Source organism: Apus apus, chromosome 2 (genome assembly GCF_020740795.1).
Source record: "Apus apus isolate bApuApu2 chromosome 2, bApuApu2.pri.cur, whole genome shotgun sequence".
Classification (NCBI taxonomy): Eukaryota; Metazoa; Chordata; class Aves; order Apodiformes; family Apodidae; genus Apus; species Apus apus.
This window is the reverse complement of record NC_067283.1, coordinates 33,822,601-33,835,248: the sequence shown is the minus strand read 5'-3', so window position 1 is coordinate 33,835,248 and position 12,648 is coordinate 33,822,601. Positions and strand designations below refer to the sequence as shown.

The window sequence follows — 12,648 nt, the reverse complement described above, 5'->3', positions numbered from 1 at the left end:
ACATGACCACAATAGACAGATATTAATGCATGCATTGCATTCATTATTGTCTTTATTGTTACCATAAAGAAGAGGATCTTGGAAAACCCATCTGTTTCCACAGAGGGAAGCTGCTGACGTGAGGCTCCAGAGAGTCAGGAATCCCCACTTAGCGCTCAGTGAAAAGAGACAATTGCTGCCCCTGACCTGCCAGAGCACTAAGAGGACATGGGCTCCTTTTAGAGGTTTTCTTCATTGCCATCCTCTTTTTATTTCTTCGGTTTTCCAAATAATTAGGCCAAGATTTGCAAATACCAAAATTCTGCCATTTCCCTGCCAAGAATATTTAGTATTTTCAAAAAAGACAAGTCACCTACTTTGAGAGAAGAGCTAATACCAAGGCACTCTGAGGAGAGATTATGCTTTCTTACTTCCTACATACATTTGTTTATATATGTACATACAATCACTCTTCATTAATTGTTACTGGTCCAATATCTTTTACCTCCTCCTCAAACCCATTTAAAAAGAACAACTTGTAGAACAGTCTCAGAGAGTGCAAAGGGGAAGCATCACCCCTTGAGACTATGCAGAACTGTCATTATTTCCATCATACGTCACTTTTTCCAGCAGTTTTCTGGATCTTTGAACACAACTTTTTCTGCTGTCAGACAGGACCAGGACTACACACAGCAAAGAAACAAAAAGGAAATGAATGTAAACACTGTGTTAAACTAGGAAAAGTGGCACACAAAAGGCAGTGGCTGATTAAAATGCATTCTTTTCTCACAGGGGCTCCTAATTAGCTTACTAATACCATTCTCTTCTATTTAATGGTCTCTTGTCATATGAAAAATGAGCAGAGTCTTTCACAACCTCTCCACCTGGGGAAGTTCACCTGAGAGAAACTGTTCCCTTTTCACTTCCAGTGCTGTCAATGGGATTTCCTTCCCTGGGAAGGGAGGAACTTCCCTACACACATTGTGCCAGTACACACCTCAGGTACCAGTAGCAGACCATCCGGGTAGTCACCATCTCCCTCAGCACATAGCTGCACTTCTAGGTGTTACCTCTACACCTGGCTCCCAGGCCAGCACTCTCATCTGGTTGACCCCTTATTCAGAGACCTCTCAGAGGACAGGCTAGCATGGCAAACCAATCCCTTAGCATCCAAAAAGGTAGTGGTCCTTATCTCGGGGATGGGATTGCTCCTGATCCCTGAACTCATCCCACATGGTTCAGAGACTTCATGGAAGAACACCATGTAGCTTCCAAAACACAATTTGTGGTTCTCAGGTGTCCAAAAGGAGATTTGAGTATCTTGTTAGCTTTAATACAAAGACGCTTAAGGCCTTCAGGATCTATGTTTTGGAGAATCTAAGGCATAAAAGCCTCCACGCAATCCACACAGCTTTAAACCCATAAAAACAGCCAACTTAATTCTAAAATGAGGTTACTTGGAAATCCTTCAGCTTCACAGCACAGTAAACACAATACCATACTGTCAACAGATGAAGAGTCCAGACTATCCATGCTACCCACAGCATAAAACATTCTCTCAGCATAGGACAAATTTGCTAGTTCTGTGATGGAACTGACATTTTATAGCCTCCATGTCCAATTGCAAAATAACTTGTCTAGAGCCCAGCTTTCCAGAGTGAGCATTTACCATTAGCAATCAGATTTTCTCCTTATGCAGCTCTTTTAAGTATTAAAATATGAGATTTGGGCAATCATTTCAAGCATTTAAGAATAACAAATGGAAGATCAACACAATATGCTTTTTTTTATGGCAGCCTGGTTCACTAGCCTATCTAGCAACCAATTCAATGTCCACTTCAGGGTACATTCAGTGTGCAGCCTGAAACCCCTTCTGGGACAGAACACACAGGCAGTCCAGTGCTTTCACCCCATGCAGCAAAGTGGCAGATGCCTTTTTAAAACCTGGTGTTGCAAACTTGGCCTTCAGAATATAGATGTAAAAAACCTTTGAAATTTCTAAAAAACTTAGCTGATGGACAGGGTTTTAAAAACACGCTCCTAATTCAGCCTGAATGCAAATTTACATGTTAAATTTAAAGCATAGACACTATGTACGTCAGTAGATGTCATTCATGCATAACGTCTTTTATGATCTGATCAGCAACTTCAATAGAAAGCACTTGATTTCAATGGGCCAAATGTCTTTAGCTGTACATAACTATAAACAAGCATTATTTGGTCCAAAAGGATAATTTAAGCAGAAGAATACACACATTCAGAAAGCTTCCTTTCATAGTCCTTCTGAGGACACTGAAACAAAAGAAAGATACAAGGTGGTTTTGTCTACTGGTGATGGAACATTGTGGCTGTTGTAAGTCCCTACTGTTATGGCTCTCAAATTTAGCTAATTAAGACATATTTCACCAGAATAAAATATTTTTTAAGTCAGCGTGTGCCTAACAAGAAGCCATCCTGATTAATAAGGTTCACAAAAGAAATTCCCAGCATCCTTCAAATATATTGAAATTACTTCCTTAATTAATACTAAGAATTGAAGTTTTTGAGACTGATGTCATTGAGAATGAAATCTTTTTGTTTTCTGATCATATAAAATGATGGCAATTTTCTTTTCTGTACAGATTCTGAGCTCTCTAAGTAAGCTTAATTTGAGGAAAATGAAAATAATTTCATCCAAGAAGTTTATTCTCTTTGCTTTAGCTGCAGTGGTCTTTCTAACATCAAATAGTAAGTGCCTAGGGGAACAGATGAAGTTTGGTCTGCAGAGCAGAGAAGACGATGATGACAAGTATTATGAGGTAAGATCTGTATTACTATGACATTATTTGGGGAACTGTGGGGCAGATCCTGAGCACTTTGAATTTTTTTGGCAAAGCTTCTCCCAAACTCATTGCATTGTATTCTGCATTACAGCATTAACAGTATGAGAAAAGCTTGTTGAAAGAATTTTCAGGAAATTTATTTGCTCAGACATACATACTGTGTAAATCAATTCATCTTCCAATCTTCTTGCAATACTGCCTTGTGATTACATTGAGACTTTTCCTGAAATGTTTCTTACTTACACAATGGGGCCTCAATTAACATTCCTGTCAGGCATTTTATGCACATAATACAACAGATACATTATTAATCCAAAATTAATAAAGGCATGCTTGTAATACCCAAAGAATAATGATAAACAGAGAACATTTTAAATCTCATATAGTTAATGGTCTTAAAATTCTACTCTGGAAATAGACTATAAAAATATATTTACAGGGTTGCGTATTTATTATGTCTCAATAGATGCCAAATTAAATTTGCATAGTTCATCTGTACGATTTTTCTTGTTTGCCCTGCAAATACTCCCTGGGAAATGAGAGCCAGTCTCTCTTTTTAACTCATTATCATTGATGTAATAAAGCTCCTTCAAACCAAAATACAACTTTGATTATGCTAGTGAAACCCTCTGGTCTTCAGCTCACTGTCTTTAATATGCTTCAGAGGGGGTGTGCAGGTGCAATCAGAAGGACAGTTTATTTGATGTTTTAATCCTGGAGTATCAACTTGAATTTTTCATTCCCTTTCTCTCCAAGCAGCTGGAGAAGCTCCTGGGGAAGTCTCCATACAGGGACAAGGAAATGAAATTAGGATTAGTAGCATTTGTGTCTTCAACTGAAATTAAAAAACATATTTGTACATATTTGCTGTTAGGGCTTGGCTATACAAGACTGGCTCATGTTGATATAGCTGGTGTTTTAGGCAGCAGCTGCACTTTACATTATGAGATAGGTAACAGACTATGCTCAGTTCTTCACTGTATGTCAGCATAGACACAGAAAGTAGACTTTGTTCTGGTTATACAAAAATTAGGAGCCCAGGAACTCCAAATGCATCTTGTGTACTAGTGGAGCACTACAGTAACTCAAAGCTCAGGCTGATCTCTACGCTTCAAGGCCAGAACAGGCACAAGGCGGTCTTGACTCAAACACTTTCCATTCATTTCCCTGGCCATTAGCCTGTGAGAATATTGGGTCAAAAGCATCCACTCAATGCTTAGGAAGAAATGAGCTACACCTTTATGTAGCTTGGCCCATCTTCCTGTTCATCCAGACCAGATGAGTAAGAGACTGGTCTGTGTCAAACAACTAAACATAGTGAGCATCCTCCCCTCCAGACAACTTCAGCTGGTGATACTAGCAAATGTGGACTGATCCTGACTCCTGTCCACAGTTAACTGATGGCACAGGTACCAACACCTACGCCCAGAAATATTTCTGACTGGCAGCATTTGAACTTTTGTGGATATTAATATGGAGATGTGCTTTTATGGTCAGTGTACTAAAAAGGTGAGCAGGATAACATCTCCATAGGAAGCAATCCATATGAATTAGTTCATATTATAATGGAGTTTAGCAAATACAGCTAAAAAGCATTATATATCAAAAAAACAGTGTTACTCAGCAGCTTTCTAAGGAGATATGAAAATTAATATCTTGTGTGATTGGTAGCTGAAATAATGACCTATTAAATAATTATATATGTTTTTTTTCTTTTTTTTTTTTTTTTTTTTAGATTAAAGATAGTAGCTTGGAAGAAAAGCAGAGAAGTCTCAATTTTGAAGAAATGAGAGACTGGGGATCAAAAAATATCATTAAAATGAACCCTCCTACAGTAAACAAGATGCCAAATTCAGTCGCTAATTTTCCTCTTAGGTTTGGAAGAAATTATCCAGAAGAAAGAAGCATTAAACCAATTGCTAATTTGCCTCTGAGATTTGGGAGAGCTTTTGGAGACAACATACCTAGGCAAGCTCCAAAGGTATCACGCAGGCTTGGGAGATCTCCACTAGTTAAAAGTTACAGTCAATCACTTCTAAATTTGCCACAGAGATTTGGGAAATCACTGTCTACCAATCTATTTCGAGACATTCAGGATTCTGAACCAGGTAATATTGCACAAGTGTTCAAGCCATATCTTAAAATCCATATTATATCATGGCTTAGCGATGATCAAAGACAACCAGACTTCCTCATGAGGTATTCCCTAAGCATTTCAATATGAGTCTAATTTGCCAAAAGAAAGATTTGGCAAAGTCTCATCACAAGAACTGGTAAAGAATGTCTCTTTGAAATATTTTCTAATTAAAAGATAGCCAGATAGCCAAAGCCAAAGACGTTTGTATGAGAAGATTAGGTTTAAGAACACTTTATTAGATCAGGTTTCATTTTGAAAAGTTTAAAGCTTTGGTGAAAAAGGTTCAGAATTATTAAAACATCCCATTTGAGCACTCTAAAGTGACCAAACAAAATTACCTAATAAATACTCTTCCATTTTCTACATGCATGCAACTTTGAATAATAATATTTTTTTTAAAGGGACAAAATTCCAAGCTGAATTGCAGCATTTTGAAGATGCTGGGCTTTTTCTCATCCAGACTTTATTTTTGTCAGATTGTCTTCTTGAGACAATGTTTGAGTTTTTGATTTTTTATTCCAAGTTTAGATGAAAATATATTTATACAACTCAGAATTATTTCAGATAGGAAAAATATTTCCTGCTCATTTAAACCAGCCCTTCAACAACCATCCTTCTTATCATATCTGCTGCTTTATCTGAACTGTCCATTTGTCTTGGATTCAAGTTTCAGTTGATTATCCCTGATTTGGAACTGACACATGCATAAAGTAGAAGTTCAGGCCAGGAAATATAACTCATATATCAGAAGGCAAAATTCCTTCTTAATTTTATTCCTTTCATTCTTTTCTCTCTGTCTCACCCGATTATAACAGATTTTATTTGTTTGATATTTTTAGGAATATGAATTCTAACAATTACCTTAATGCTGGAATGAAATCTTGAAGACTGCAACTGAAAGACTTGGAAAAGCTGCAATGTGCTTTCAAAACTAAAGGCCATGGAAAGGAAACATAGGAGAACTGAAATGTAAACCTGTCTTTATGTTACGAATAATGTATTTATCCTGTACAAACCCTTGATGTATAAGGCAACGATAATTGCAGTGACTCTTGTAGTAGTTTACTTCGGTGGCAGTGTAGAATAAATTGTATTTACTTCTGTATGACATATGTCCTATTGGTTGTAAAACCTAATATCAGAATAATGGCTGTATAACTGAAAGCATTGTAAGCAAAATTAAAAGAAAAATAGTATGAATAAAGAAGCATGGTACAAATAAAAACAAGTCTACAATGTGAATTACAGAGGCAGGATCAAAATGATTGGTACTTTTGGTACATATATAGCTAAAGAAAATCAAGGAAAATGTAGAGAAAGCACTTTTCCTGTTGTTTACGAGTCTTGTTAGGTACAAATCTGAAAGATGACTTGTCAAGAATTTGCCACAAATAAAACTAAGGTTCTTGGACCCCCACAGAGGAATAGCATCTAACCAAAGTTACATTGTAATGCAATTGTCTAGGGTTTTGGATCTGAGATAATGCACTCCCTAATGTTCTACAAGTGCCCTGTGGGTGTCCTGATTCCTCTCTTAATGTGAATGACAGTACAGCTACCAAAACACACACAGAACGGATTACTCCATTACAAGTCTGCACTTCCATTTCATATTTCTTATGAAAACCTTTCCCTTCTAAGTGGAATTTTGTGTGTTTAGGCTTCCTCTAAAACTAAATTTTCAGTAAGCCTTGAAGAGGAGCTGAATTCACACCTGTTACAGGGATGCCAAATCTGGTGGACTATGGGATCTAAGGGACTCTTTCTTCTGGCCCTCAGATGCTGCATTACCTTGGCACCACACTTGGCCAACGGTGGGGCTAGGCATTCCCAAAAAGACACACCACACATACACACACTATACAGCCACAGCTGACTACCAACAGACAAGAGAGCAGTATATTTACAGTCTCCACATGCACATCAAGACTGACATAAACATACAAATGGGGTGATCCTCTTCTGACTCAGAGGCTAACCAGACCAAAAGCTTGCTAGCAGATCTTCCACCCAAACACATGCAAACAGGTCCCTCCAGTTGTTCTAAATGTGTGGTCTCTCCAGCAGCTGTCTCTCAGACCTTTGGTCCTTCCTCTGTCCCATCGTATGGTCTCTCCAGCAGCTGGCTCCCACACCTCTTCTCCTCCTCACCAGCTAGTCCAGCTTTAACTTCATATTAGAATCATATACAAAAATGGGTCCCTTCATCAGCAGCCATTAGATGTTCACTCTGTTCAACAGCTGTTATCTGAACAATTCACCTTTTCAGTTGCTAGCCCTCAGACATGCAGATCCTTTTGACCCTCAGTCTCTATCCCCAGTTGCACACACTCAAACCACTACTCACCAGCTAGCCTGGCTTGGAATTTGCTAGCAGATCATACACACACACACACATGCGTTCTCCCATAGCAAAATATTCCGTTATTGAGTTTAACAAGAAGGTAAGACACACTGTGATGATCAGACACAGGGTATAGCCTGACAAAAAATACTGACATCAGCTTGGCTGCATGCAGCTGACCTCTTTTATCCTCCTGTTTCTCCATTTTCCCATGCTTTTTCTTCCCCCATGTATCTTGATATCTTTGGCTGTCTCTGATTCTCCCCCAAACATCCCAAAATAAGTTTAGCATTTTCCCACATCCATTAAAACATCCCTTAATAAGTTTTACGTCATCCTAAAAGCCCTCTCAAATATCCCATTTTAAGTTTGCTCTTTCCCATGAGATCCATGATAGCCAGTCACAGAGCTCTGGCTGAACCTCCTCCAGGCATTGAGTGGTTCCTTCAGAGTCCCATCAAACAGTGATCTAAGAGTTCTGCTCTATGTCTTGTTAACTTGTCTTCCTCAGGGTTCTGAGTGTTTGATTTATTACTTCTTCTGTCTCTTGTCTTCCTCTTTTATACTGACTAGCCAGTAATCAGATACCCTTACATTCCACATATCTTTAGAGGAACATGGAAAAAACCCTAATCAAATTGATCCTTTTTATCACATAAATTCACAGTTGGGACAGAGCCTGAGCTGCTGTTCCTCTACAAAGTTAATAATGCTACTTGAAGACAATGCTATTCAACCTGTGGCTGGTGAATCTAATTCAATCCAAAATAGTGATGTCTCAATCCTGAGAATATCTAGTCTCTCTGATCACTCAGCCTTGAAATATCAGAGAGATACAGACATTATAGACAATGAGATTGTACCTTTTGAAAGCAAGAGTTCCAAACCAATCTTTGGGCTTCTCTCTGAGTCTCAGAAAGCACTTTACCTAACAAGTGCTGGTGAAAGACCATTGTACAGCATAACACTTGGACACTGCAGACAAGTCTATGCTGAAGAACACTGGTCAACAAATTCTGGTGGTGGAAAGTTCAAGACCCAACCTACGAAGCAGAAGTCTTGTGACTGCCTGATACCAGAAGAGGATGTCATTCTTTCTTTAGTCAGGAAAACTGTGGAACCTTTAAGGGATTTACAGTCAAATGAACAGCAGAAGGAAATGCCCTGAACTTTGAGTTGTGTTCTAGTCCTGCAAACCTAACTTCACATCATGTGAACCAAGAGCAAACAAGATTTGTGAGAATCCCTGAATAGCAACAGAAGCTGTTTTTTTTAAGGCACATATCACCTAGCAACAGGGAAAGGGTTACACATCCATTTGCATTAATGATGGCTGCTATGGGAGGAAAGCAGAAGCCCAAACATTGGCAAAGCACAAATACAATTAGGTTGCCCTCTTACTGCAAGCTCCATAGCACAGATACAGGAGATGGATGTTGATTTATTTTCCTTCAGCAGAGGAAGAGCTAGGTGAAAAGTACATAAAGAAGGGATTATGCTATGCTTTGCAAAATTTCTGTTTGGCTTTAGAGCATATGAGCCAAGAAAACAATCACTGGATTGTGCAACGGGAGGAGAAGAGGCACAACAGGCATCATACATTGCTATAGCCATTACTCACCAGATTATTTATTATCCATATATATATATATTATTCATGAATTGGGAAAAAGTAAGGAAAGGACTCAAGTAAATCAAGTGACAAACTATCGAGGCTTACCAGCATGAATTCTAGCAGGGCTCAGGAGCTCCCAGCCTTCCTTGCCATGCACATAATATTTATGTCTGTTACTAAAGCCTCCATGCAAAAACAACACCAGGCTTATTTTAGTTTCTGACCCTAGCTTATAGAAAGGACAGCTGACAATCAACTGATTAATTTATAAGTCCAAGTGCTCATCATGTTGTTGATTTCAATATATCATTTGGAAAGATTTAGTGGAACATAAAGAGATACTCTTGTTTTACTCTCAGAAGAAGCCAAAGACTTGGCTATTGGGCATTTGAAATCTGTCGGTCTTAGATTCACTTCAACAGCCTCTGCAACTGCCCTTTGCATTTTCTTCAAAAGATGACAGCTGGGCTAGCCTTAGTCATAACAGACCACTAGAAATTTCCAAACTCTAAACAAGATATTTTGGAAATTACCTCCTCTTGAAGAGTATTCATTAGCAGGAATAGGAAATGTTTTCATTAGTGACACCCACTAAAGCACATCTAGCACAGATGGATGGACACCCATAGATATCCAGCTTGCACTTATGTTGCTCTCCTGATGACATAAGGTGTAGAAAAGCCCCAGTTAGTGCCATCAAGATCTTTTGTAGCACAGAATATGGATGAGAAAATCTGTGCTATTAGGAAGGAAAAGAGAGGCTTAAGGTATCCTATTGTGTATTTCATTTCAAAGAATTATGGAAAGACCATCCTTTTTTTTTTTTTTTCATACCTATGCACACTTCAAAGTGATTAGCCAGATGTTCGGAACTATATCCAACTAAAATTTTTGTGAAAACCAGGGAAAATATTGTTTTCTCTTACAGTTATCATTCCAATTACCCACTTAGACCCCTAGAGTTAACTGGTGGAAGAAATATTCTAGATAAGCCTTCAGAAAAGTCAGATATATTTGTAGGCTACCATTGTAGTTGTATTATAAAAAAAAAGTACATTATTATATCAGTTTTTTAAAAACAGAAAGTACTAACTGCTACTCAAGTTCGTTCCATCTTTTTATGACCATCCTCCAACCTGAAGACAGTGCATGAAGTAAAAGGAAAACCAGAAGGTTATTTCTATTGTTTGCAAGTCTTAAAAAAGGCATCAGCTGATTAAGATAGACATAGGTCAGAAAAAGCTGAAAGGAAAATTAATTTTGCTACATCCAAGATTCTGAGAGGCACCCGAGTACTGTTTTGTGTCTCACAGCAGACAAACCTCACCAGATTACTATTTCTTTTAAGGCCCTGCTTTCAACAGGAGGTTTCACTAGATGATCTTTAAAGGACCCTCCCAACCCAGACTTTTTGTGATTTTACATTTCTTCAAGATCTTCTGGGAGATGCAAAGCTAAGGCAAAACTGTTACTTCACAATGGAATCTTAATTTCTACTTCCTTATAAACCTTTATCACTTTGATCCCAAGTGCCTTAACAAGTGTGGGTCACTTGCTACAGCAGAAGGTTTCCCAGGCAACAGCAGTAATGGTGCAGGTAGGTAGGAGCCTTTAACTGTTCTCACCTTCTGCAACTTGCTGACCCCTTAACTCTTTCCCCCTATTTTGTCATACTTAGGACATCTCTGTTCTGCTTTTGAAGCTTTTCCACTTAATGTATTTATCCCATCTATGAAACTCATAACAATTTATTTCTACAACACTTATCAATTACCATGTTCATTGTCCTTAGTAGGACACCCAGCTCCTTAGTCTCTTGCAACATATTGAAAATTATAGGCACAAGCCAGAAAACAAATAGAAGTCAGCTTATGGTTCAACAAACAGAGTTGACAGCAATTTTCAGAAACTTCCCTCTTCCACTTCTTTCAGAATTCCTGCAATTCATATGGACCTGGAGGGTTGATCTTACATACATAGCTCAAGGCATTCAACAACCAAATAAGGAATATTTTCAATCCTTTCAATTACAGCATCGTATTTTACTTATTGCAAAACATTTATCCTCCCTTCTCCTCACATATATTTGATATCTTATCCATAATGAAAAAAATTATTAAATATTAGAAACACACTGCATTCTGTTAGCACAGATGCACGGACATGCACAATGCCATACACATATTGTAGGGCACATTAGGTCATCATATCTGTTTTTGCATATACTACATTTCTGCAAATACAGGTAAAAATTAATAGATGAGCAGTGGTTCAAAACCAGAGGCAACTATTAAGCATATCCTAACTCAATAGGGTCTTGGGTTTTGACCCTTAGTTCCTAAAGCCACCCCACCTCACATCAAAGAAAACATATTAAATTGGTTTTCATCACTGAGATTCAGAGTGTACTATAAGTTGTCTTCTCTCTCTGAGGAGCTTTATACTAAATTCTTCAGCTGAAAACAAAAAGATTTACAATTTGTGGAGATACTGAAGACAGCCAGTAAGGTCTGCTGAGTTCCCTGTACTGTTTATTCCCAGCAGAGCTTAGCTGGTCCATATGCATGAATTAATGAAGGAAAACAGAGAGTAACTTTTCAAAATCCACTTCTTTTAGCTGCTCGGCTCTGTGGGTACATAAAATACATCTGCATCTCAGGGCAATAAAAGTGTTTAGAATTAATTATATTATATGACCAATATGGAAAATTTTATTTGTAAAAGGATGCAGACAAAGTTTCTTTGAATGCTGCTGTTGAAGAGAGAGGCTCAAGGAAAAAATAAAAGCCTATGTTGGGTACTGTGCTTGTCTTTGAGTGCAGTTACCTTTCTGATAAAGTACATACTTGCCTTTAGAGACCATCATTAATTCTGAGAGCTGCAAGTTTACCTCTCCCTCAAGAGGCATTTCAAATGAAATCGTACAGCCTGATTCAGGAGCTGATTTCTTTTTGCAGCCATGAAAGAAAAGTCAGAAGTTTAATTTAGGTGCCTGTGAAGAAATTAAACCTCAGTGAAAGTACACTGAGATACTTATAGTATGGTTATACTGGGATCACATTTGGCTAATGGAATTTTGAAAGAAGTGTGAGTGCAGGTGATTCTGATTTGCTCTTGAACTTGTGTGGAAAGGGCAGGAGAGGGAGAAAGAGCAGACTGTCTTCATAAGGTACTTGCTGTGCTGGGTCAGCCACCACCATATGCTTCTTGAAGTTCCAAATTTCAAGACCTTTCCTAAAAAATGAGTTCCTGTACCAATTTATACTGCTTATGAATTTATGAATCCTCAGCGGTGGCCTGCAGGATTGCCGAGCCCACCCCCATCTCAAATGTATAACTAGTGATAAATTATTTCTGGGTTTTTTTTCCCTCTCTTGTGAAGTGCAGATGGTGCACAGTTTGGTACTGCCACAACAGCAGTGCAGGCTGTGCCTGTGCAGTGAGGATTTTCCTAGTTGTTCCAGAAATCACAGAGATAAGGATGTGCTGACTTGGGCTGTCTAGGAAAAGGGGCACATAGGAGAAAATATGCAGGTAATGTATAAAGTAATAACTTTCTCCCCCTTGTTTTCCAACATATAACAGCAGAATATTCTCATCAGTTAGTAATATCTTGACACAGAATAATCTATTCTTGTTTTGTATAATACTGTTCTCTTAAATCACTACTGCATTATATGCTCACACACATCTGCTATAAATTTTCTTGTTCAGATCCTCACCAGCTAACAAGCACTAGACATCACTGAGT

At 38.2% G+C, this 12,648-nt stretch overlaps 1 protein-coding gene across 1 annotated transcript; it reads left to right on the top strand.

The window, feature by feature from the left end:
• The first annotated feature begins 2,616 nt into the window (after positions 1-2,616).
• On the top strand, positions 2,617-6,145 carry NPVF (neuropeptide VF precursor). Its single transcript, XM_051610852.1, has 3 exons — positions 2,617-2,777; positions 4,537-4,909; positions 5,778-6,145. Exons 1-3 carry the CDS (start codon positions 2,637-2,639, stop codon positions 5,783-5,785), a joined length of 522 nt encoding a protein of 173 aa, XP_051466812.1. The 5' UTR covers positions 2,617-2,636; the 3' UTR covers positions 5,786-6,145.
• Positions 6,146-12,648: the final 6,503 nt, after the last annotated feature.